This window comes from Vulpes lagopus, chromosome 6, assembly GCF_018345385.1.
Source record: "Vulpes lagopus strain Blue_001 chromosome 6, ASM1834538v1, whole genome shotgun sequence".
Lineage (NCBI taxonomy): Eukaryota > Metazoa > Chordata > Mammalia > Carnivora > Canidae > Vulpes > Vulpes lagopus.
Genome location: NC_054829.1, coordinates 61,097,844 through 61,124,701, shown reverse-complemented (window position 1 = coordinate 61,124,701; position 26,858 = coordinate 61,097,844). Strand labels below are relative to the sequence as shown.

The following is a 26,858-nucleotide window of genomic DNA, read 5'->3' as shown; positions in this document are numbered from 1 at the left end:
AACCAGAATAGGAGTTACCCTCCCAGACACTTTAGGTTTATAGTCTCACCTCTGGACTCATCCACACCAGTGCTACTCAAAGTGTGGGTCGTGGAGCTACTCAAAGTGTGGGTCCACATCACCCAGGAGCTTCTTAAAAATACAAGATTTGGGGCCCCACACCACATCTATGAAACCAGTATCTGTAGGAACCCATGACTCTGCATTTTTAAGGACATTCCAAAAAGATTTTCACCAATTCAACAGAGAGTAATCAATAATGCTCATTACAACTTATTTGTATACTATGTTGTGCTGTCATATATTTTTGTCATATCATTTAACTCTGCAAATGTTTGCCCTGTCACTCCAAAGTGGATTATAAGCTCCCGGGGGGGCAGATGCTAAGTTTTAATGTTCCTTTTTATGCCCATAAGCCAAATTCAGTGTCTTACAGAGAGCAAATGACTAATAAATACTTGATTGACTAAAGTCTTTAAATTGTATATTAAATCTAAAAATTCAGTCCTTTTATTCTAAAGACATTCTTCTATTTATATTTTTTATTCTCTCACACCTCTTCCCTTGAACATCAATCTCATGGTGTTCTAATACTTGATGTTCTTCTACTCCAGGGATTCTGTGGTTCTAGAGCAACACTGTCCAGGAGAAATATGCTACAAATCATATTTGTAACTTTAAATTTTATAGTGGCCATATTTTAAAAAGTAAAAATAAGCAAGTGAGATTAATTTTAATGATAACTGTATATGATATATCTAAAATATTTTAATATATAATAATATAAAATATGTTGTATTGCCTTCTTTTATTTTTTTACATGAAGTCAGAAACCTAGTGTCATTTTACCCCTATAGCATATTCTAATTCAGACTGGCCACATGTGGCTACCATATTGGACTGCCCAGCTCTTGAGACTAGTCATGGATAAACTTCAGAGGTGTATGAAACCCCTAAAATAAAATGCCAAATCATATGTGTGATACCAGAGCATTTTTCTAGTGAGACAGAAGAATAAACTTTATCAGGTTCCCAGAAGGGTTTATTTCCCCCACCACCATCAAATTCCCACCCTCAAATATCTTAAGAAACACAGCACTGCTTTTAGCCTGTGGAATGACTCATTTTCTCTACTTGCCAGTTCTATTTACATTCCCTATTCTAACAAGACTAACTCACAGTCTGTTATTAAACAGTTGTGAATTTAACTTATTCCTTTAAAATAGCACCTAGAGACTGCTCAGGGTATTGACTCGCTTCATAGAAAATAACCTCAAACACTACCACAGTTGGTAGTTACAACAGCCAAAATAAAATAGAAGTATATCAGGACTTTTTCTTATGGTAATTCACTAGGAATAAGTGATACGCTAGACCCGTGTGCCCACATAGCTTTCAGGAAGCTCCCAAGATGTGCTAAAACATGTCAACAGGAAATGTTCTGGGAGAGTCAGTAACTGATCACAGCACAGAGGATTTTATTCCTTCTTATTCTCTTCTCTGGGCTATGAGCTCCAGATTAATATGACACTTTCTGCAATAGCTAAAATATTCTTGTATACCTTGTGATTTTCTTGGATGAGATTTTTCAAGACCCCTCACAGTGACATGGAAGAGGAGAGCCAGTTGTTTTCTTTATAGCAGCTATGGCATGACCTAAATCAGAGGAACCAAGATGTCAGTTGAGGAAGTGCCGCCTTTTTTTTTTTTTTTTTTTTTTTTTTTTTTTGCATAAGGATCTCTTGAGGTACACAGACAAATTATCTTTCTTAAACTTTTCTGGTTTTGTTCTTCTTTGTCATTCTTCTCTCAACAGCATCACTTAAACATTGTGACTTAGCTCATGGTGAGGGCTTCCATCATTGAGTAGCCCCTTTAAAAACAATCAGGTATGATTAACTCTATTATTTGTGCACATGAAACATATCCAAAGTTTTAATCATATAAGCCATATTGTTTTTCTATGACTAGAATAAAATAATCCTGTGTAACTTTGAAAACACAAATGGAAAGGTCAACCCTGTAATTACTACTGTTGTCCTTATCCATTTTACCTTTCTTGAAAATAAAAGGGCTGTTTAGAATCAGGGAAAAATTTCAATATCAGTCTTAATGTATAAGAATTTTCTACTTTTTCTTATTTATGTGACCAAAAGAAAAAGGGCAAAATTCACTGTAAGAATAATAAAAACAATTAAACAAAAATTGATACTGAAGCCTGGCCATGCATAACATGCATCTCAGTGTGTATCTAGATTTAAATGAAAAATATTGAACCATGTAAAATTTGAGGATGTTGGATTAACTATGCCAATATCAACTATTTTATGTCGATTGGTTTCCTTATTACCAAGGTAATGAAGAAGCTTTGAAAGTGACATCTTACTATTTGTTTCATCTTCAGAGAAGGGAGATTGACTTCAGTTTCTTTTTAAGGTTGTTAATTCCTTCTTTCTTGGCATCATTTTACTTTTTACTATGATGTAACCTCCAGTTGCGTCCTTTTTTCCTTCCCAGCACTGTGATAAATACTAAGAAGTTGGCCTTTCCTGCCCTACAGACACTTTAAAACTTCAAAACTATAGGAACCTTGTAAAGCAAGGTTTTAAAATTTCTTGATTTAGTCACTTTCGCAAATCCCTGGGCTCATTTCTATGATGTAATGTCCCTTCAGTATTACAGCATTCTCTAGGTTCTTCTTTTAACCAGTGGCTCTTAATGAAAGGAAAAAGATATTGATATATCAAAACTATTCTAAAACCACTGCCTTCATAATATAGGGTGATGGAGAAATCCTGAACCATAAAACTAGAAGAAAAAATGAAATAGAGTATATAACTTATTTTTTAAGCAGAAAAAAAATGAGAGAGTCTTCAAAGTCTGTATCTGTTTTATACTGAGACCATATCTAGAAGCATTCAAATATGTTCAACTGTAGTCTGAGTAATGACCCACCTAACACTTTTGAATATTTAACAATCAGTGTCCTTGATCAATTCAACTATTAGGAATGAGAGTCATAAAAGCAGCATACTGTTCCTTACAACTGTGCCTAAATTCGAAGCTGTATCTGCAATCTGTTCTTTATTTTCACTGGTATTCCATTTCTCCAACAGCTTTTTTCTTTTACTCCTCTGAGAACTAGGAAATCCACTGGAATTATCTTCTGGCACTTCTTAATCAAAGTTCAGAACTGGTTATGCAGTATTCTCTTTGGATATCATGGTTGCAGATATCTCAGGTCGGGCGCTCCAAGGGTTCTAGAAAAATGTACACCCCCCCCCCAAAAAAAAAGAAAAAAAAAACAGTGGAAAAGTACTTGGCCTTACTGATTCCCAAAGGAGTTAAAATGTTTATTTCTGAAGATAAACACAAGATGTGGTATCTTTTAGCTCAAATTCTTCCAAGGGAAGGCTCTGTTAACATATCTGTAAGGAGAGAGTTGGATTCGTTTTCTTAGTTGATGACATTGAAAGGATTTTTCATTCTGCCTCATCGTTCTGATATAGAACCTTTCTTTCTTCTTGTTCTACTAATTTATACATGTATTTCTGTAACAGACCCAATGCTTTTATGCGTTTTTTCTTCAGATAAGTCAGCAAATACATAGAATGAGACAGAGCAGTAAAGAACATCAAGTTTCTGTCAAAACAGTTCATAAATATTCAGTAGAGTTCTGCAGTACGTAGGAAGTTATGAAGATGGCATTAAGATACCAGTAAATCCAAAGAAAACCTATGCTAATCAAGCTATCACATCTTATTATATTTTATTCTTTTATCACTTTATTATCCCTCAATAATAGAAACGTGACCCCAAAAAAACTACAAATCCTAACCTGCCATGCTGAGATAGAATTTCCATCTTATCCTGGGTCAGGATTTTCTAACCAGGTTCTTATAGGAGATCTGCAAGCCTAACCTGGGAGTTAGTTTCCCAAACCACTTGCCACTAACATAGTCCTTTCGCTGGTGTGACCTTCTATCACAATATTGCTGGCATCCCCTGTAGGAGTAGGGCCCAGCTGCAAAGGACTCTGGAAAAAGGGCTGAACCAACAGTGCCTCCAAATCTTCCCATCAATCCCAATGCCCTCAAAAACTAAAAAAAAAAAACAAAAAACAAAAAACAAAACAAACAAAAACACATATAAAAGGTTTAGGAAATTATACCTTAAATGGCAGGTTTTGAATATTTTTTATGTGATAAAAATGAACATTGTATTATTCCTAACACTGAAATATTTTTAAAGAAGAAAAAAATAGATTTTATGATCTTTCTTTATAAAAAATATCTTTCTTAAGTTGTTGCAGTGTGGCGAGGACATTGCTGCCTGTTCCTCATTGTACCAAACCATCTCAATCAAAGGAGCACTGAATGCAATGACTTGTACTGTTAGTACATCGCTGTAGTTAAAAAGTATTTGCTCACCCCAGGGGGCCAAGCAAAGGCTATCGACATGCTTGCTTGATGTATGAAAAGACAAATTAGTGCCCCATCCTATCTACCAGCAGGATACAATGACCCTACATGGAAAAGTCAACTCAAACCACTGTATAATATATTTACATTTTTTTTCTGGGAAACTTCAGAGTTACCAAATCAACTGTGTCTAGTGTGCAAATTGCATGCAAGCTAACAGAATGTGAATTAAATTCGAGGAAAGCTATGGTTTAGCTTGACTATGCAGATGGCCCTAGTGGCCATAGTATGTTCTGGAGGAATCTAGGGTAGGTTGAATGGGAAAGCACAGGGAGAAAGGAGTTTAGACCAAATCCTATTTCTGGATAAGGCTGTTTATGACTCATTGCCTGTCGCCTGCCCCTTACACATTCTCAGCAGTTTCCCAATACACTCAGCAATGTGAGAGAGGAATTTCTTCCATGTCACTCAGGGAGAGGAAAGGGGGACCCAGTGAGCAAGGTTGGAAACAGTACTGCTTACTTTTCCTCTTTAGGTTAGAAAGACAGCTCAAAGTCTCATGGGTCTGTTTCTTGAGTTAATAAACATAGCATGTTTGTTTTCTTTAGCCACGTAAGGTGACTGGATTTATTATAAAATGAAGAAGGTCTCATATTTGCCATACAATGCAACTCGCACTAATCAGAACACAATATTAAGGGGAGAGAGGCTTTACCTTTCCATTATGCAGATCCTAGTCAATATAAAATGAAATTTTTCTGGAGTTCTACTGTTAATTTGAAGAGATAGTTAAGAAATAATTTTTACAAAACTATGCGAGCACGTGGATAACCCACTAGCCACAGTTCGGTTACGGATTACAGAGAGGGGGTTACAAAAAATGGCTGCATTAAAGAGTGCCTTAAAAACCTGTCCTTTCCCAGCATTTTTATAATCCTATCCTCAGTTAAACTCTGTTGGCTTTTATAAAGGAAGGCAGAAGGTCTCCACGCATTTAACAAATACTTATTAAAAATAAACATATCATGTTCCTATATTGTAACTCATTTTACAGGACAAATAATGTTATAATAATGCCATGAATGATATGAAAGAACCAATGTAAACTTGTCCAAATCAAGCACAGATAAAGCAAAATTTTTTCAGGCCTAAATAGTTGTCCTTTATTCATTCGGCAAACATTTGTGATAAATCTCCTGTGTATGAGACACTAGTCCTAGTTCTCTGGGGCCAAGTTTGGAAAGACTTGGTAACTGAGGATTTGAGGGTATCTAATTAACTATAGTGACATTGGATTGGAACTCTATTTATTTTTCCTGTTTCAAGGTAGCATGAAGTAATGTCTGTTCATCAAAAGAAAGATCCCTAGTCTTGGTTCCTGCAGTGTACTTTGAGGTGTAGAATTTAGTGGCAGGTGAGTTCTAGCCAGCCTTCCTACGAGAGAAGATCAGACAAGAGGTGAGACAAGTGGTTAACTGAGAGTTTGCCAACTGGGCAGCCAGCCCTACTTCTACCAGCAAACAGCTGGGTAAATTTGAAGAAGCATTTTTTAACTTCTCACCTATTAAATAAGAGGGCATCCACGGATGGTTTTTAAGGTCTTTCCCATCTCTAAAATCTAATAGAGTGAAGTGAAAAGCAGTGCGAAGAATGTTGAAAGTGCTAGACAAACATAAGATGTCAAGAAGAGGAAGAGAAGGAGGACTCCAGGTCCAGAGACTCTTGTCCATCCCCATGTCTATGTCCATGTAGTATACCTGCTTTCATGCCTTTTTTCTGCCTAAGAGTCTAAAGGCAAAGCACCCTCAGGCCTGGCGTTGGGCGGGCTGCACACCTCTGGCCTCCTCCCACCCTGATGTTCAGGGCTCTCTCCTTAATGGAAGTGAAGCTAAAGGATGGCGGAGCACAGAGGTCCCTACTCAGCCTCCCTGACTGTAGAATCACTGCCCAAGGAGTGGTAGGGTGACAAAGCAGACTTCAAACCAAATTCTCCTGCCACCATTAGCTTTGCTAGTATTCAGGTTCTTCTGTAAATCAGGAATAATCAGAAGAATTTAAAGGAGTGTTGCAAGGATCAATCAAAGAAAAGTATGGACAATACTTGTACACAGTGATCGGTAGCTCCCCCCTCCCCCCAGTGTTATCATTGTAGTTGGGGCTCAAAGTGCACATCACTCCGGCCATACTTTCTGATTAAAGCCACTTCCCAGACACCACACAAGCCATAAGAACTCCTCACTCGAGTTTCATAGGAGTATATGTGCCTGGGTGTCATCCACTCTCATCCACCAAAAGCTTTTTGGCAGAGGCAGTAGGCATCTTGTTGCTTATTTCATAAAAAGTGATTTCCTGGGCAGCCCGGGTGGCTCAGCAGTTTAGTGCTGCCTTCAGCTCTGGGCGTGATCCTGGAGTCCCAGGATCAAGTCCCGCATCAGGCTCCCTGAGTGTAGCCTGCTTCTCCCTCTGCCTGTGTCTCTGCCTCTCTCTCTCTCTCTCTCTCTCTCTCTCTGTCTCTCATGAGTAAATAAATAAAATCTTAAAAAAAAAAAAAAAGCGATTTCCTCTGCACGGTTTTGCTAGATTTTCAAAATCAGGCTCAGAGGCAGGTAGAGACAGTCTTGTTTTCAACTCAACTCTCCAGGCCACTACCTTACACTGTTGCCATTGGGGGGACACTCCAGGGGACCCCCTCCCTTCCCCCACAGAGTCCCATGGAGTAGCAGTACTGCCATTTCCCGTGCAAGGTCCAAATAGGGAACTGAAGCCCAGGGAGGTTAAGTGAATGGCACAAGATCACACAGCATAGGAGGCAAAGATTCTGATCTCTAAGTCAAGTTACGACTCCAAGTAGTTTGAGGTTTCCCCTCCACTGTGTGGCCTTTAGTATCACACACACATAAAGACTATGAGAGAATCAAATTTTCAGTGCCAGCCTTTCCATCCACTGTTGACTCTGGGGTATCCTGGCGCAAGAGCTCTTGAGGGCACAGGAAGAATGTGGTATGGCACATCATGACTCAGTCTTGCTCTAGATGTGCTATACTTGGGCCATCCTGCTATGGAAAGGAAATGCCTGTACAACCAAGCAAAGCAGGCTGTGGAGACAGTGGCCTCCTCCTCCTCGCCATAAGACGGGCTTACATGAATATTCAATAGCCGACACCCCTAAAAAATCTATTAATCTCCCACCTGTGTTGTCATCTTATCACAATCTGTGGTCGGTGCCAAAAGGCACATTGCAGTATTAAGGAAAGACTCGGAGTTTGAGAAGTGACAGTAATATTAAAGTGCTGCAATTGGGCTCCATGCAAAACGCGAGTGACTTCCTCATATTTGCTAATCCCCAAACAAAATAACCATCAAGAAATATTAAAACACACATTTTATTAGTTTCATTTAATTTCTTAATTGCTCAAAGTCAGTTTACCCATTTATTGCTGTGTGAAATGCTTAGAGGCAAGGCGCACATTAAAGGGATTATTTCCATGTAATCCCTCCCTCCCAGAGGGTAGGAACTGATCACTTATGAATCCTGATTTACGCTCTGTAACAATATCAAATGGAGGAAATAGTTATTGTAAAATGATAGAGTCAGTAGTTGGGTAATACGGTAGGAGAGTGTAATTTAATAGCAAAGAGAAAGTACCTCATTTTCGGTAAAAGTTATGTGAGCCTTTTTCAGGAATAGCTATTAACCAAACTGAATTTAGCCTCCCATTTTTCTGGCTCTCCCTCTGTTAATTGATAGATGTTGAAGATGTGTAGCCCGTTACGATTTTAATCAAATGGTGTCTGGGAGTAGATGTGATCATTTTACTGGGACTCAGAGTTCTGGGGATAATAATTGCTCTGGGTATTACACTCTCTGTGACGGTTCGCCCACTGCCAGCCTCCTTTCTCGGAAGAAAAAGAGTGCAGGCTCTCAGGTGGCATCTGGAGGGATGCTGCAAAGTGCACAGGGAAGGGACAGGTGGTAGGAAGGAGTTCTAGGTAAAGATCCAGCAAGAAACTTACGATAGTCTAAATTTCTGGCACTGGGGTGCATTAGAGCTGGCCTGAGACCAGGAAACTCCCAGGATCGGGGAAAACCCATCAGGGACCCGGGAAAGAGCTTTTTTTGTTATTCTGCTGCTGACACAACTCTCGCTGTCATAGTACCTTGAACCCAGCATTATTTTAGGAGCATTATTGCTCTTCTTGGAAGGATATAAGGGTTATACCACCAGAGAGCAGAGATAAGGCCAGTCCGTTAGATAGGGGCTGTGCCTCCACGGCAGGCTGACCCTCTTCTGATATTCCGTATTCATTCTTTACCTTTACAATCAGCCTGATAGAGAGAGTATACAAAATAAAACATTTTCCTAAGGCCCTCAAGGAGATTTGTACCATGTATCTTATTAGATTGAAGGCAAAACAAGCTGATACTAGCAGGAAAAAAAAAAAAAAAAAAAAGACTGGTTCAGACCCCAGCTGACCTCTTTTGCATGGAAAATTCTCCATATGATTACTGAGCTAATGAGTAATATTTAATGAAAACATTATGCCTTTGCATATATTTGTAAGCAACACTTCTTCCATCTAAATTCACATAGAAATAAGCTGATATGTATAAATATACATCTTGGAATTTGGTGTATTTTAAGGAAAATACTCCTCCACTGTCTCTGACTGTATCTATACAAAGCCCAAACTTCTCAAAAGAAAACCATAGAATTCAGTCAATCATCCGGTTGACACCAAACATGCGAGTATTTGATGATGCATGGATAAAACAGCTGAATGTGAGGCAGGCTCATCCACATTTCACAGGGTGTTTTGGCTTTATGCAAACAACTGGGCTAAACAATCACTAATTAAATACACACACACCCCCAAAACCATCTTTCTCTTTTGACTAGAATCCTTCAGCATCTAAGGAGAAGGACTTCCAACCAGGATTGTTTGTGGGGCCTGCACGTATTTCCTTTCCACTGGGACTCTCAATCACAGTGGTGCTGAATTGGAGAATGGAAAAAGCCGTGACACCTTTCTTTCCCACCCTTTCTCTTCCCCTCTAGGTGGAGCTGACAGGCAGCAGCGTCTTTGACTATGTCCACCCAGGGGACCACGTGGAAATGGCAGAGCAGCTGGGCATGAAGCTCCCGCCCGGGCGGGGTCTCCTCTCGCAGGGCGCTGCGGAGGACGGGGCCAGCTCAGCATCTTCCTCCTCCCAGTCGGAGACCCCCGAGCCAGGTGGGAATCGCAACCCCGACATGTGGGATGGTGGGCAGGACCTCTGCCGATGATTGCACTCAAGTTGCCAGTGTGAAGAGACTATAAATAGGTCTAATGGTATTTAACGATTCCATGCAGCTTTCTGTCCCAGGCAGTAATTAAATAAGGAAGAGATGTGAAAATAAGGAGACATTTTAATAAGTATAATCCAGAGATCTAATTTCAGTTGCACAATACGTAGAGAAGGTATACTAGCTCCTTCAGTTCATCTTTCACATTACTAGAGGGAAAAGGTTCAGATTTGGAAAGCCCTCTTCCTTTTATTGTTACCATGGCTAAATGTAATGCATTTATTTATTATTCAGCAAAATCTATGATAAAGGCTTCTTGAGTCGTAGCTTGTAGAGAATTAAAAATATTAGGGACTTGCAGAAATCTTGGTTTCTTTCTTTCTTTCTTTTTTCTTTTTTTTTTTTTTTTTTTGTAAGCATCAGAAGGTACTTGAAAGATGTGAACAGATAAATTAAGGCTAAAAAGAAAACAGAAATGGCTACATTTTAAACTGCCTTTCCACCCTCAGTATTTAATTAGATCAATTGTATAGAGGAATGAACAGAGGTGACATTCCTCATTGGGATTCCTTCCAGGACTCTTATAGACTTTGCATTCAGAATGTTCCCATTTTCATTGTGTTGTACTGATGATAATTTAAGTATTAGGGGAAAATCCATTTATAAATTAAACAAAATGACTTGATATCCATCAGTCCCCTAGTTCATCAAGCTGTTCAAACACGGGGAAGATTGGCTGGTCGGCCTGGGTCTTCCGAGAGCGCTGGTAATTAGATCTGCGAAGGATTTATTCTTTGCTGATTGGGGCTTTAAATTAATTGAAGTTCCACATTTGTGGTTTTGTCCTTTTTGTACTTTTTTAGAGGAGATATTTCATATTCTTGTGTGGTGGAGTGCTTGGCCAAGCAGCAGTGGTTTAAATGTTAATTTTTCTCATGAGAAGTTTAAGATTTTTAATGAATCAAGGCCTGATTTGAAGTGCAAAGTTTTATTTGCTTACTTGGGAAATTATTTTTGCACTCTTTAAAGATGCTTGTACTTTACTTGATGTGTTGCTTTAAAACAGATTTGCAACACAAACTCATTTTATAGAAAGAAAAGTGGAAAAAACTGGTCTTAAGATTAATACTAAAATGATTCTAAGAAAATACTTAAATTTGACCTGCTTAAAAATAATCACAGTATGTTTGCTCACACAGATGGGGAAAAAAAATATTTGCCTTTTTGGAAATATTGTAATTCCATCTAAAACCAATTCATGTTTCCTCGTGTAAGTTAACTGCAGCTTCTAGGGCATTATTCTGCTGCATTGGTGAGCATCTTTCTCCAGTGAAGCACCAGGCATGAGAAGAGAGAGTATTTAAGACTACTCCTTACCATTTAAAAATGAAAATAATTTTATTCACAGGGAAGTCATATCTTCTACTGTTACTCACAGACTTCATTGAGTGATATGTGAAGCTGCTTTTTAGTCATTAGAACATTCCTATCTGGGCAGATTTGAGAAATAGCACATGAAAATAGTTTTTTACTCTTTCCTTCTGGAGATGGATTAGGGAACCTCAATTACTCATACTCCTCAACACTCAATGTATAAAAATTTAAGTTTGTAAAACCCTCATGTCTCCAACTCACAAACCCTCAAGTTTAGATGATCACCAACCTTCTACCAGGACAGCCATCCCTCTACGTCAAAGCCCACAGCAACCCCCCCAGCCTCTGATGGAACTGCCCCCATGGGAAGCTCAGAAAGGCTGAGCTCAAGGCTGCCCGCTCCATTGGCGAACAGCTCCCAGAGAAAGTTCTCTGAAGATGGATCCAAAATCTAACTTTGCCACCATTTCTCCTCACTGATCCCAGGTTTGTCCTGTGGGATCTCATTTTAGATCTACTACTTCCTCACCATCCTAGCCTCTCTGATACATGAAGTCAGATATGCCAAATTCTCCCTCCCCTCCTTCTCTTTTCCAGGTCCAACAGCCCCTAATCCCACAAACATTATTCAATGGCATGTTCCTGGGACCCCCACCTCCCTGGTGTCCCACCCTAGCCATGCCTCAGTTTGTTGGTGACCCTCTAAGAACCCAGTGGAGCCCTCTAGTTGTAGCTGACTAGTACAAAGCAGAGGGACTGTCCCCTTTCCCGGTTTAGATTACCGTAATTCTGTTAAAACAGCGTAAGGTTGAATTAGGTCCTCTTGGCAGCCAGATCACACTGTTGATTCATATTGAGCTTGATGTCTCCCCAAACACATGTTAAGGGTAACTTGTCACTTGGAAAAGACTTTGATCGGGAGAAAAAGAAAATCCAGTAAACTTGTAAACCAGTTCTGCTGGGATACTATAGGCTAGAGTCAAAATCACACTGGTTTAAGATGGATTATAAGAACTCTGATCAAACCCATGCCTTCCATGAAGCTCCAGGATCCATAAAACAACTCTAGGCACACTATTAGGAGAGTAACGTGTCTCCTCTAAAGTTGATCTGTCATCCAATGTTGAAGTATGACTGACAGTTTACTTGGGTCCCTTTCCCTGCCCTCCCAACCTTCTTGGAGCCATCCTAACTAGTAAAATTGAAAATTCTGCTTTCTAGGTTTCTTAACCACTGGGGCTCATTAGCAGCAGTGGCATCAGAAGGGTTTCTCTTCCTTGATGAAGAATATAGCTCCCACCATTACAAAATGTGAAACTTACTTTGCCTTAAAACTCTGTAGCTTGGTTATTTTCAATCTTAGGCTTAAAAGGCAATTAGATTGACTGTTTAAATACCGAAAAAGCAGTGTAGGGTGATACCTTTCACTAAATATCTTCACTAATGCAGATCGCTGCTCCAAGGGAATTACTTAAGAAGTTCACGTCAAGGCATTCCATCCCAAAGCTGCTTATGTTTCTTAAAGGCGGAAAGAATTTTAACAAGATTTCCTAATTCTTGGTAATATGAGGGGACATTTTTGAAGACTTGTTCACTGCAACATAATCTTTTAAACTCTGACGAAATATTCTTTTTTAAATGGTAGTGTAATGTTGTTGGAAAGGGGATATCAGTATGTGATGATTATGAAAATGAAGGTATGGACTTTTTCAGAAGCCCTGATGTGTTCAATGTAGCATTACTAAATGACTGAAATCTAAATAACATTTGGCATTATAATAAAAGGAAGTAAGTGACTAAACCAGCCTAAGAGGCAGTGATACTGTGCCATAATAGGAATTCGGTTTCTCTGAACTGCCAGCCTTGTGATTGTCTTGTCTTTGAAGTCTCAGGATGATGACAGGGGAGTAGGGGAAATCCCCTGACTGTTAGAAACCCAAATAAACCTTTTACATGTGTGAATAGTTATTAGTAGTTTAGTAAATATGAGGTTTCTTCTAGAGAAATCTTAAAGTCAGGCAGAAGAAAAATCCGGGTGGCCCTCTTTGTAGGTTATAAAGTTCTAGAGTGCCTATGTAGGTCTCAACATTTAGAAAGAGATTGTGCTGTCCTGCAGGCTCCTGCAACGCGGGGGGGGGGGCGGGGCATAGAACCTCTGGAACAGGGTGTCTGGATGGGTCCTTTCCTTTTCTAGATCTGCATGTAGCTCTTCATTACTCTTAATGATTCTGTAATCCCAGGATTATGAGTGCTATCCTCTTTAAATAAATTTCAGTGCTGCCTCTTTAAATGCTTAACAAACAGAAAAGCAGTTCTTTCATGAAATCCTGCAGGAACTTTAAAAATCTCCTTATATTCCTTAAAATTAATTCATTCGCCTTGTGAAAACTTTAGAGAATACAGAAAACAAAGAAAAGGACCACCAAACATCCTGCTACCCCAAAATGACCACCGTTAGTATGTATAGACTCTATGCCTATCCTTCCAGATGTTCTGTTCCTGTATATGTATGTATTTAGTGTGGAGTGGGTGGAAGAGGTCGTTGTCTATTTGTCCCAAATAAGATCATAACACACAGGCTTCTGGTAATCTGCTTTTTCACTTAACCTTAAGGCAACTTTCCCTGTCATGTTCCTCACTTTAACATAAAATGTCCTTTCTGTCTCCAGTGGTTTGTTTCCCACTAGCTAACAATCAAGTCCCAACTGTAGGACTCCACTGGTAGGAGTAACATGCCTGGGTCCTGCTTCAGAGGGAATTCAGCCAGGACAAGAGGTTCTTGCAGCTTATTGAATGGGTACGAGCTCATAGAGAGAGAAATCAATACTGCACCAGGATTTAGACAATTTAGCAAAACGTATGAGACAGTACTTTTGGTCAAGAATAACTACAGCAGCATGGTTAACCATTGATTGTCTAAAACAGAGGTTATTGTGCTCTGTCTACAGTTTCAGACAGACCTACCCTGTTAATGGGGGGTTAAGATAATCATTGTATAGTGTGATCTTTATGCTATTTTGCTATCTTTATGTTATCTATTATGCCTACTCTATGTCCTCAATATTTAAAAGACAAGCAGAATTGAAGCTGTTGAGTACTTGTCTGGATGGAAATAATCTGCATTTTCTACTTATGCATCTGTGCCGTGGTAAATTTGATCAACACTTGATTCGACAGGAATGCAGTTCCTCTGAACTCATTAGACAGTTTCACAATAAGTGATTTAATTAGAGGAATAAATGTTTAGGACTAACAATAAAGAATGTAAAAATTTTATCTGAGGATCAGATCATTATTTTGTTTCAAAATCTGCTGAGATATGAGATACACTTGTGCCTTTAAGGGCGAATTATTTACCGTCTAGTATAGGGTTGGCAAGGGTAGGGGACGTTCTTTGATTTTTTTTTTTTTTTTATTGGTTCAAGTTTCCTATCAATGAACTGAATTTAGAAGTCAGGCAAGGGAAACCATCTTACTAACCCCACATCCAACCTCAGTCCCCAGACAATGTGACTGTATCTACAGCACTTTCTGCTGTACTGCAAATGTCAAACAGAAGGTGTAATGGATTTAATATTAGCGCTGGCCAAGGTGTTGAGGGAGCTGTTAATAATGTCACTCCAGTTATTGATCTGAAGCCTTTAAAAATCAAAGAAAAGTGAGAGGTCCCCTACTGGGGAAAGGCACACAGTGACTGGTTTTTATTGCCAATATATTTCTACATATAGAGTGGCAACTTTCTGGAATTATGTTATCACCATTAATCTCTGTGAGATTTTTGGAGTCGTTATATGGTAAGATAATATCATGAGACTGCTCCGCATGCTAATGCTAAAAGATCAGACCAAGTCCTTTTAGACATCCACAGAGCTTGATCATTTGCACGGCAACTACAACAGTTCAAGCTGTTGAATGTAAGATGTTTATTAGCACTAGATTTACTCTTGATGGCAATGTCAGATCCACTGGAAGTATAAAATACAAACTACGTAGTCGCTAGGGTGAGCTCCGCTCTACTTTTACCTTTCTAAAACCCTGACTACAAACCCATGTAAGCACAAACCATGCAGTGACTCACTTGGGAAAGAGATGAATTTTGTTCTTAGAATTAGTCTACCTTTTCAGGAAATTGCTAATCCTTCCATCTGAATGGCAGTTTGTATGCAATGAAATTTCTGCTTTCCATGGTCCCCAACTAATAAATGAAATTAAAATGTGTAATTTATGTTGAATGTTTATCAAACTGTAAACACACATTTAATTCCTTTCCATATTCATACACTATAAGCAAAGATAAATCCACCAGATAACATACCATGGTTATCTCTGATGGGTTGAATATAAAATACATCCCTACTGTAGCTGTAGCAATGATCCAGACTAGTTCACGATTACCCAACACTGTCCTGCCTCCTGTTAATACCTATGTGCACACGTATGTGTCAAATCTAGTAGTCGGAAAGCAGCCTGACAAAAACTAATCTTTTCATAACCCAAAGAGATCATCATTTATGCATAAACTCAGCTTTTCTACCAAAAAATACATATGCAAAATTATTTCCCTTAGCTGTATCATCGTTATTTTGAAACGAAATAGAAATTATCTTTTGCCACTGCTGAATGAAGATGACGCATATATACTAAAAACAAGCCAGTGCTATTCGAGAGACTGCCTTGCCAAACTCAGAGTCCTTCTTCGGCCTCGAAAACATGACCCTGATGCAGTACTATTTTTCTCATGCGAAAAGTAGACTATTTTTAAATGTCACTTTTATCCCCAGCTATGCTAAGCAAGATCATCTGAACTGCCACAGAAGGAAAGAAATACTTTTGAGAGCGCTCTCCTTGGCATTCAGGGCCTAGGCACACATCACCTTCATTTGCATGAGCTCACTTCTGCGAGCTGGTCGGTGTGCGCAATGAGGACAATTCAAAGGGATCTTTTACTTCTTGCCTGAGGGAGCTAAAGAAAAGTCAGGTGAGGGGATCCCTGGGTGGCGCAGCGGTTTAGCGCCTGCCTTTGGCCCAGGGCGCAATCCTGGAGACCTGAGATCGAATCCCACGTCGGGCTCCCGGTGCATGGAGCCTGCTTCTCCCTCTGCCTGTGTCTCTCTCTCTCTCTCTCTCTCTCTCTCTCTCTCTCTCTCTCTGTGTGTGTGTGTGTGTGTGTGTGTGTGTGTGACTATCATAAATAAATAAAAATTAAAAAAAAAAAGTCAGGTGAAATCTCTTCTTCCCGTTGGGCTATGCTGGCCTTCCAGGCCAGCTCCCAGGTCACACAGCTGTAGTATACTGCATCCCTTTGGGGTTTGACACCCTGACCCACTGAAACCAAGTTGGTGATTCACTTAACAATAGAAGAATAGCCTCCCTTTTGTTCCCAGAGAAGATGGTGGATCTCACCAGAGTTCTGTGTGCCGTTCTGAAACAAACTTTCTCTTCCCAAAGTTAAAATCAAGTGGTTGCAACTCAAGAAAAACTGCAGCTTATGTATCAATTAATATAATGGTATTTACAAACAAAATATGTTTTGTTCAATAATAGAAGCACAGTACTCAGCAAAATACATGATAGTTTCACCCCATTTATATGTAGCATTTTTTTCCTAAACCTTCTATTGAAGGTTTAAAAGATCAATCTTTTAAACCCATTATTTTTAAGTTATTTTATATAGCTTTCTAGGTCATAATTTTGACTTTTCTTTACCTATGGTGATAAGGAGTACATTTTCAGAGTTTCTAAAATGAAACCCAAGACAACTTGTTAATGGATGCGCTGCCCCTCTTCATTAAAACACACTGACAAAAAAAGTGGATGTCATTGGATGATTACAAATTATAGATTCTATAACTCTTGCCTTGAACAAAGCACAAGTTATTTGCTTTTAATACATATCACAGCACAGAAATTTCATCCCTGTCCAAATTATACCATTCTGAATTCTTCATCTGCACTAAACAGCAGATTTACGAAGGATCCGTTACCTGGCATTGACTGAGCTTTGCAGGGTGCACAGATCAGAAAAGGCAGAGCTGGCTGGAAACCATTTCCACCCCTAGTGAGCAATTTACTCATGATTGCTTGGGGAAAATACTGGAAATATTGCTTCTGTGTAAAGTCTGCAACTTCCAGTTGTCAGCTCTTCGCCAAGCAGTTATTCTCGAGTATGGCTTTAGAAGCAAAGTGAGCTCAGGCTACTGTGACCTGGCTGGCACTCATATCCTGCTTGGTGTATGCAGAGCACAGAAATCACTAATTACAGGAGTTAATTCACACACTGTCCCTCTGAGGCAGGTCAGTGTGTTATCCTGATTTTACAGATGGGGGGGGGGGGTGTGCAGGGGTGGAAGGGGAAGTGATAGAAATTCCAAGTGGCTTGCCCCAAACCACACAAGGTTTTCAGCAGCCAAGGTTAGAGTAAAGGATACAATATTTGGGTTGAAACAGGCACAAAGCCTAGGAACTAGATGCAAAAAAGAGACAAAACCCTGATAGAAGACCTCCAAGCAGACCCTGGAGAGGAATTTTTTCCAAGAGGGTTCTTACATCCAGAGAGAAATAGAACTATCCCCTGATGCACAGAGTTCATTGGCTAAACCATGTTTTTGTTAAATATAGTCTCTCACTTAGGACTAAAACCCTCCATATAATCCTTTCCCCTCCCTTCATTCCTACATTGAAACTCCTCATACCACAGTGAATAGTAGCATTGAATCGATTACAGGCAAAATTCAGCCCTGAGTCTCTTGGTCCTCATTATCTATGTGCCTCCTCAACCAACAGCATAACAAAATTGTCTCTGTGCACTTCACCTCTGCTCTGCCTCATGCTCTGGGAAGCCTTTCCAGGCTCTTCCTTTCTGAACCAGCCTTCCATGGCAGGCATGATGTGGAAAAAGAACAAGAAGAACAATAGGGTCCATCAGGAGTCAGTCATAGCCTCCTGGAGGTCTCTGCTCATGAAACACAATCATGATTTCTTGGGACCCATGGAAATCATCACCTATCTTCTGTTGAAAAAACTAGCTTGAGAGAGGGAAGAAACTGTGTCTCTTCTGGAGTTGTTATTAACTAGAGTGAATTCTTATTCAAGATCCAGGCCCACCTTACAGTAGAGATTATATAGACCATTCCATAATCATTGACTGCATGTCTGCTATGTGTCAGACATTACACAAAGCACAGAGGAAACAAAGCTCTTGCCTTCCAGAAGCTGACCATCATGTGAGGGGGACAGATTATTGATACAAGGCAGGAGTATAATGATGACAATCAGGATACTGTGGTATATGGGCAGGGTAGCATTGTATTACAAGCCACTGCTATTGGCAATCCTGAGAGAACTGTCTCAGGTTTGAAATGTCAACCCTGAAATTAATAGTCCATGAGTGTTGCTTCTTTGGGAGTGAGTTGCTTTGACATGCCCAAACATACAGAGACCATGACTGTCAGGGACTTTGAGGCACACTGTCAAGGGTTTCCCAGTTGTTTTTTATTTTGTTTTGTTTACTTAATTAACCAAAAAACATCTGAAGCATGATAGGTTCAGAGGAATATTTGTTCCTCTGACTAGTGATCTTTTGGGGCTCTGTAGGAGTGTTCTGAATGGGAGTACTCCCAACCTATCTTCCTTTCACTGATTTCATTAACAAATCCAGGAAATGCTAGCTTTGGAAATTTGTACTGACTCTTTTAGCTTTTTCTACTCAAGGTGCGACTTGTTGCAAATACTCTAGGAACATTAATGATGATATTAATAAATAGCTTTTACTGTGTTTTACCTATATGCTACAATTACGAGAGTAGGCATGTCTAAGTAATGTATTTCTCATAATGAGCCTCAACCAAAGCCAGAGATACTAGATGGCTTGCCTCACACCAGAGTGGTCTGTGGCCCTAGAAATTGAACTCAAGCTATGTGTTTTGTTCTGAGTACTTTGCTATGTGCTTGCAGAGAATACCAGAGGCAAAAGATAGGACACCTGCCCTTAGAAAACTGATCATCATCAGTAGAAAACTCACACACAACCACCAAAGAAAGAAGAACAACAATAGTGCTGCTACCTTCAGTTGAGGCATAAAAATGTCAAGTAGTGTAAGAAGTCAGGGAGAGGCTCAATGACTGTAGGTGGCTTTGATGGGGAAGGATGATTCACATGTGCTACATGAAATGGGCCCAAGAGCAAAAGAGGTAAGGGATGATCTACCAGGAGAATCATCCCACGTGGCACCATGGGGTGCATTTGAGAGGCAGGAAGGAGCCCTGTCTTCCTCACTGAAGCAAAGGTGTGTCCCCATCTAGGATGGAGCCAGATCCTGGAAGAGCTGGAGTGCCAGGGAAAAGCATCTAAGAATGGTATGATAAGTTCTGGGCATAACTTATTAAACAAAGCAGTGACCCAGTGAAAACATGATCACTTTATTTTTGTATTTTCAAGTTTTAATTTGGGAGGATCCTCCCTTGTAGGTCATATTATACGACATCTAACTGAGACTACGTTCTCCATTCTTCCCAGGCAGCTCTGTTAGAATAGTCTTCCCAGTATCATGCTGATTCCTGTCTGCAGGTAGCTTATGTTCACTGGACTTGATATCTGATTATTTTGTCAAGAATTTGTAGGATGTGCTGAGTAGAGTAGACTGGAAGCAAAGAAAACCATTCAAGAGGCCGTTTCTTTAATCCAGAAATAGTGAGTAGATCTTGAGAGGAAATATTAAAGGGCCTTGCAACAGAAGAAATGGTGATTTGGACCAAAGATAATGGAAAACAGTGGAAATGTACCTTGTGGTCAGTCTTTAGCTAGGAGCTAATAATGGTTAATACTCTAGAAATTATGCAAGTCTCAAGCTTTCACGTGATTAGGATTGATGATACCATCTGTCCACTATTTTTTATCAACTGGTAATAAAATCTGGAAAAATTTGAAAATTACAAAATTACATATGCTATTGATCATAAAGTATTAAGATATAAATTCCCTTAGGGTTCAAATCTGTTCCTCTTTATGGTGTATTAAAATATATCATGCGCCTTTGATAAAATATCAGTCTACTGGTCAGTGCTGCTTATTTGTCACAGGATTTCCCCTCCACATAAAAATACCAGAAAGAGCAATGGTAAAATTAGTGACATCATAAAGAATTAAAACCCTGCTTTCCTATGTCCAGCCATCTGTTTATTAAATGGAGCAAGTGTTGATGTTGGAAGAGAATCAAAATTATCTGTTGATCTCCTAAAATTACTGTTAGTCAAAATGAGGCAAAAGTTGATATAATTGATAACATTAAAATGAATTAAAATTTTGACTAATATGCAGGGAAATGCTTTCCATTTCACAAAGGTGATATAAAAGTGTAAAAATGTAAGCACAACAGTCTAAGATTTGTAAAACATTCACTCATTCATTATTTTATTCATTCAGTCATTATTTATTGTATGAATATTGGTCAAGCTCTGTTCCAGTTCGTGGAATATACTAGTCACCAAGAAGGTCCCTGCTCTCACAGAACTCACATTTCACATAAGCCAACTGATGAAGAGGAATCAAAAGGATCTCTTTTGAAAGATACAGTTCATAGACATCTCCATTTTATAAACAAAGCATAAATCTATACATCAGTTTGTAACGGGCCTCTTGGCCTCTGCTTTCTAGAATGCAGAGCTGACACATTCTAAGCCAATATCTCCAAAATGTGTTCCTTAGGTAACTGCCCTGTGAGAGGTTCTTTGTAGAAACGGTCCCCTAAAGAGCAGAGGGAAAACTTCATAGTATATCTTCTCATTGGATATTAACAATGAGCATTAATCTAATGAACATTTGAAATTTGTGTGATCAATAAGTCTATTTTGTTGAACTCACCTTTCCCAATTTTTTTTCACTATGGGAAACTTTTTTTTAGAGAGAGAATCTTCTAACACCCCAGAAACATGTGATTAAGCACAGTGTTGTTTCTACTAACTGGATGCCACTCCTTCCCATCCGCACCCGACTCTTCTTCCAAGACACTCCTATGCAAGCAGGATCACTGTCTAGCCAATCTGCTCAGAGGTCAAGTTATCTCATTCCTTTGATAGCTCTCCCAGGTATCTCTCATCAGTCTTCAGAGTGCCCTTCAAGCTTTCCTAAAGGTGAACTCCTAGGTCAATCTAGTTCATAATCAACTGTATAGTTTAAGTCAAGACCTGTTGGCTCCACGTTTTACAGTTTTTAGAGCAGCCCTGAGCTTTCATTTTGCAGAGTCTCATATCCTTCTTTTACCATGTCCTCCTATTCATTTACAAGAGAACCACAAGTCTCTGGTTTCCCACTCACCATAGCGAGATAGGTTATGGTGGAAGGGTATGATTAGGGCTGCCCAGAGCTCTGTACATGCCTTTCCTCCCCCTGAATGATAACCCAACCAGTTACCACTGGTTGTGGATACAAGGGCATGTCAGAGCCGTGGGACAGGAGACACAGTGTGGCATGGTCATCAGTTACTAGGTTGTTTTCTCTAATTTGTAGCAATTTAATTCAGTCATCTTACTCATATTATGGATCTTAAAAATCTGTAGTCTTGTTAACTTTCTAGTTACTCTCATAACTAAGAGTTGATAACATAAGAAGATGACAGTCCTAACCCCAATTATAGGACATACTCCTTAAAGTATTTCTCTAGTAGTTGCAAATATGTAGGTACACAGGGTCTTGGAACCAGACAACATGTGTTCATGTGTTGAACTCCTGGCTCTGTCACATACTAGAAATGTGACCTTGAGCAGGTGAATTAACTTATACATGCCTCAGTTTGCCCATTACAAAATTTTAGCTCTCTAGTATAGGTTGGATAATGGAGTAGGAATAATCACCTATTGGTTTTAATTTCAAATAAATTAGTATACCTTATAAGGGTGTTGTGAGTTTATACATCTAAAATGCTTAAGGATGCCTGGGTGGCTCAGTCAGTTGAGTGTCAGACTCTTGATTTCAGCCCAGGTCATGAGATTGAGACCCGTGTCATCTCTGTGCTCGGCATGGAGTCGGCTAGAGAGTCTCTCTTTCCCTTGCCCTCTGCCCCTCCCCCAACTCATGTGCTCGAGCTCTCTCTAAAAATAAATAAATCTTAAATGAAGTAAAGTGCTTAGAACAGTAGCTTGATTATGGGCTTCATTGACACCATGCTCCAGTTATCTGACTTAAAGGGCTCAGAGTCTGCTGGATCACAGCACCCAATAGGTATGCTTCTGAAAATTTCCTCACGCTCTTCCTATGTCTCTCTCTCTCTCTGTATCCCCTCTCTCCATTCCTTCCTCTCTCCCTCCCCCATTCCCCGTAAGTGAAATCCTTCTGGAAAGACTCCATTTAAGAGGAAAGACTCAGAAATACAGAATCTGCCTTCCTCCAGCTTCTCTAATGCACAGATTCTGTTTCACAAATTCAGATTTTTTGTACACTTCATTTTCTTAAAGCAGAACAGAGACACCTAACTCCTATTCTCAGAGGTCCCTCCCACTGTTTCTAGATTCTGAACACTAAGAGATGCCAGCTAATTTCCCCTCTTCTAAGGCTAGCTTGGAGGCTGCCCAGGTCCACTTTGGAATAGACCTTGATGTTGGTCTCCAAAGGTTTGCAGCTTCTAGCTTGGCTATTAAAATGTTCTGCTTATGACCCCATGATTTAGCCCATGCATAGCATACACGATGTGCTTGACTGCTCTTTTTCCCGCTTTTTCTGGCTGGCCATGATGATGTCACCAGAGCCACAACATGCTCCACAAAAGACTAAGCGACACAGAACTGGATGTTAGGTCTCTGTGACCTATGGCTACTTTTACTCTTAAATCAGCTTTCATGCACCCTTCTGGTCTGTGCTGAAGAACAGGTGGAGGCACTCATCTATTAGTTTGAACTTTAAATGGATCCATTTATTTTGTGTAGGAGGGCTTCAGTTCATCACTAATCTTGAAAACTGATATGAGTGTAGATTTTGTGAAGTGTTTCTATAAAAGCAAGAGAGATGCCCAGATAGATGCCCCAGCCATAGGTACTATATATGGACTTAAATAAATAAATTAAGAAACTCATTTCACATAGGCCACCAAGCAGTCATGAGATGTTAATGACTTTTAGTCACCACTAACCTGGACAAAATTCAAGCCAATGACCTATGGGTGAAAGGCACTATATATCCCATTACCAATCCCCTGAGCCATCCCATTGCCCCTGACAAGGTATTTTATCATACCCAGTACAGGGCAGTACGATAGTCCAAATTCCTATACCATCAGAAAATCTTTCATTTAAAAGAGCATTTTAAAGAGAGGCAGACGACCTAATTCCTCAAATAAAGAAGTAATTGCAATTAAGAAAAAAAAACTTCTGGAAGAAGGTTCACATGAGTGTACCTACACACATACACAGTGTTGAGACTTTTTTTTTAATACCAATATTTATTTTTTCATCATGCTTACTCCACTGCACATTTGATTATGCCTCTGGATATCTAGTAAACTGGCATATCTTGGAGTTCCATTAAAAAAGTCATTAGTTTTAGTTTAACATTTGTATAAAACTGATTCGTTAAACCCATGGTGCTTTCTTTCCTAGCTTGTTTTTAAGTGTCATAAATAAATGACTTAAATGTCCCACAAGACAAATGTTCTTTAATCATCTAATGCACTCATTTATCCTAAGCCTTAACCTTAGTCCTAAATTAAGTCTGTTGCAAAAACATAACTTCATCTAAAACACCCATCAATCCTACATGGTTTTGATAAGCACATTTAAAAAACATAAACAATCAGACAGTTGTCAATCTGGGTGAAGCCCCATCCCATTTAAAAGTTATTCACCAGGAGCCATATTTCATGTCCATACTACCGATAGAATTATAAAAGAATGGCTGGAATTCGGATCTTTGCTGAGAGCTCATACTGTGAAGCCAGGGGGTGGGGCTGTGGTTTACAAGAGTATAAAATGAAGGGACTAGACAAAAAAGATAATCCTTAGTCCATATCCGATACATTCTGTTTTATTTGTTTTGGAAAGCTATTAATACTTGGACAATGTTGTAAATGCATTAAAATTTCATGATCACATATTTAGTAAATTGCATGTCATGCCTTTGATTAATTTTCATTTGTTCATGGTCCTAAAAATCTGTCAAAGAATCTGGCTGCTCAGAGCATGAGTAATGATCACCGAAAGGTTTGGTGCAAGGAGAAAGAAAGGGAGAGTCTGATGGAATAAACACTTGACTAAATTGGGTACTTATTACCTCATAACTAAGAATCCACATGGTTTGGTGAAATCTTCACTTTGACAAGCTCCCAGCTTAATTCTGAATTCATATGTCTTTCACTTACCATTTACCAATGGTGCCCTTTCACAGTAGGGCAAAGATAATCTTCCATTTTTCCACTGGCTTCCTTTGGTCCTGCAGAATTATTACTGCTGACCCCTTTAGGGTTGCTGGATGCTCCCTCTGCCCCCCACTGGGGCTTTAAAATTTTTTAAAAATAGATAAGAGCATTCAGCAAATAGCTAGATTGAGAATAAACTCAAAAATTATCACCAAGGCCCTTCCTCTGCCATAATTTGTCAAATCTGCTGATAGGAAACAAATTCTATTCATAAAGATTTTATTTGGGAGGGGGGGAAACTCTTGTGATTTGGTAGCAATTCAATTATAGTTTTGTGAGATAGTGAGCCCGGAGAGGGAATCCAGACTGACAAGAAATATGACAGGACAGTTACAGAGTGTTTATGCAATTAAACTTTCACTGACAATACCTGCAGAATGATGAATGCGTGGGCGGAGGTGTGTGAGCGCAGGCAATGCCCCACAAGTATTGCCCATTTTTCATTATTATACAACTGTTCAGATCTTTCAAGAACAGCCTGAAGTGAGGTGGAAAAGAGAGTGCTGTTCTGCAGCATGTTAACCAAATGCCTTTTTTTTTTTACTCCCTCCCTCCAACGGGTCTTGATGTGCCAGATGATAAAAGAACATCTATTTTAGAAAAATGTTTCGAAAAGATTAAGATTTACCCTGAGCTTGACATATATTAATTTTGGATACCAAAAGAGGTTTTTATTCTTTTTTCTATCTGCAACTTTATATCACTTCCCAACCGATAGCATAGTGCATAATTAAACTGTTGGGTTATTCATTTTATGCAAGCAGGTGCAAAGGGCACCATAAAAGTAGGATTTTACTGATGGTAGATTAAGAAAGAAAGGAGAAACTTAAAAGCCTTTTGTAGAGAACCACAAAAGCTTACAGAAGAGATTAATTTGGCTGGGCAAAGTCTGTATTATAATGCCTCAGTCTTCCAAGGATATATGAAAACAGGAAAATTTCAGGATTTCAGGAGCCTCTGAAAGATGGTATACGGTTTTTCAGATTAACAGCCCTGATTTGGGGTCTTTATGGGAGACTGTCAGTTTGAGGGGTGATTTTTATTTTTTTAAGCATTGAGATGACACCGATGTCTTAAAAACTGCTTTAATGTGTGTAAACTTCACCTTGGCAAAATCAGCAGTGCCCAGAGTAACAACTAAAAACCAATGGCAAAGTGAATTCCTTTCAGACCCCAGAGATTGGATGATTCATTGTGGGGAGGTCAGGGAGAAAAACGTTCTAGCCTGTGGCACAAAGATGCAAAGGTTGATGTGAAAGCCACGTGTCTTCCCTTAATATTTACACATCTATTTAAATTAATGAGACTTTACTTGGGAAAAGGAAATGAGACCTATCCTCAAACCATTCATTCATTCCTTCATTTTGACCTCTGGTAAACTGTTATTGATAAAAGGTTTTTTTTTGTTTTTTTTTTTTTTTTGCCTAATGGTTGACATTCCTTTGTTAACATTCCTGTCTCCTTTGGGAACATTACAAACCTTGACGTTTTTGTACAGATACTCAATTGTTATGCCCACCCCCCCCTTATCACTTTCCTAAAGTTGAGTACAGACCCAAAAGCAGAGAGCTGTAGTTACATGCCTACCTACATGACTGTTCTAGGATGAATTTGCAGTTCAACAGTGTGAGCCTCCACAGGGCCCTGTGGAGATCATTATGAGTCAGACTCACTTCTAGAGACTATGTTTACATGATCCCATCAGTTTAGTAAATTCAGTGAAATAACCGGTCACTTCAGTATCATTAAAAATCAGTTAACCTTATTTGTATGATAAGTGACTTGACTATACTTTTCTGTCAAAATGATTAATCCAGAAATCCCCTGTAAACTATGGTCTAAATACGAGCCTTCTAGAATTCTTTTGTCAAAAAGCTGCACTCTGTTACATCTCCCCCCAAAAAAAGACCTGACTTTGTCAGATGTGATTTTTTTTTAATATACAGTAAAATTGGTAGTTAAAAAAATATTGTTTTCGCATTACTTAGGTGTTAAAATTACACAGTGGTGTTCCTTTATTTTCAAAAACCAAACCTAATCCTGTTAATTCAAAGTGAATAACAAACAGGACTAAGACTTTTTCCCAAGTTGTTACATTTATTCAACCTGCTTGTGTTTTGTTCTTCATCATAATTATTTCCAAGTCAAATCTGCGCTGATTTCCTTGCGGACCCGCGTACCTCTGACTAACTTAAAGAATTGAGCTGGGATAATTCACACAATTCCTCAGGGGTCATGTTCACTGTTTTTTTTCAAGGACATTTTTATTACAAAGCTGATGAAATTTGCATATTAATTCATTTCTTTCAATTTTTTAAGATTAAATGTTGTCAACATGTATCAGTGCAAGGCTCTGACAGTGCTGATGAAATGGGTCA

The 26,858-nt window shown here is 39.2% G+C and overlaps 1 protein-coding gene and 1 long non-coding RNA gene across 7 annotated transcripts in view; one reads left to right on the top strand and one right to left on the bottom strand.

Annotated features, from left to right (window-relative positions):
* Nucleotides 1-26,858, top strand: part of NPAS3 (neuronal PAS domain protein 3) — an 841,567-nt gene that overhangs the window by 706,089 nt on the left and 108,620 nt on the right. For all 5 annotated transcript variants that reach the window (XM_041759624.1, XM_041759625.1, XM_041759623.1 and 2 more), the window contains one exon: nt 9,479-9,653. In XM_041759624.1, the coding sequence (XP_041615558.1) occupies nt 9,479-9,653 (175 nt within the window). The remainder of the gene's footprint in view (nt 1-9,478; nt 9,654-26,858) is intronic.
* Nucleotides 1-26,858, bottom strand: part of LOC121493613 — a 76,242-nt gene that overhangs the window by 22,979 nt on the left and 26,405 nt on the right. For both annotated transcript variants that reach the window (XR_005988514.1, XR_005988515.1), the window contains exon 2: nt 1,563-1,656. This is a non-coding gene — a long non-coding RNA (uncharacterized LOC121493613). The remainder of the gene's footprint in view (nt 1-1,562; nt 1,657-26,858) is intronic.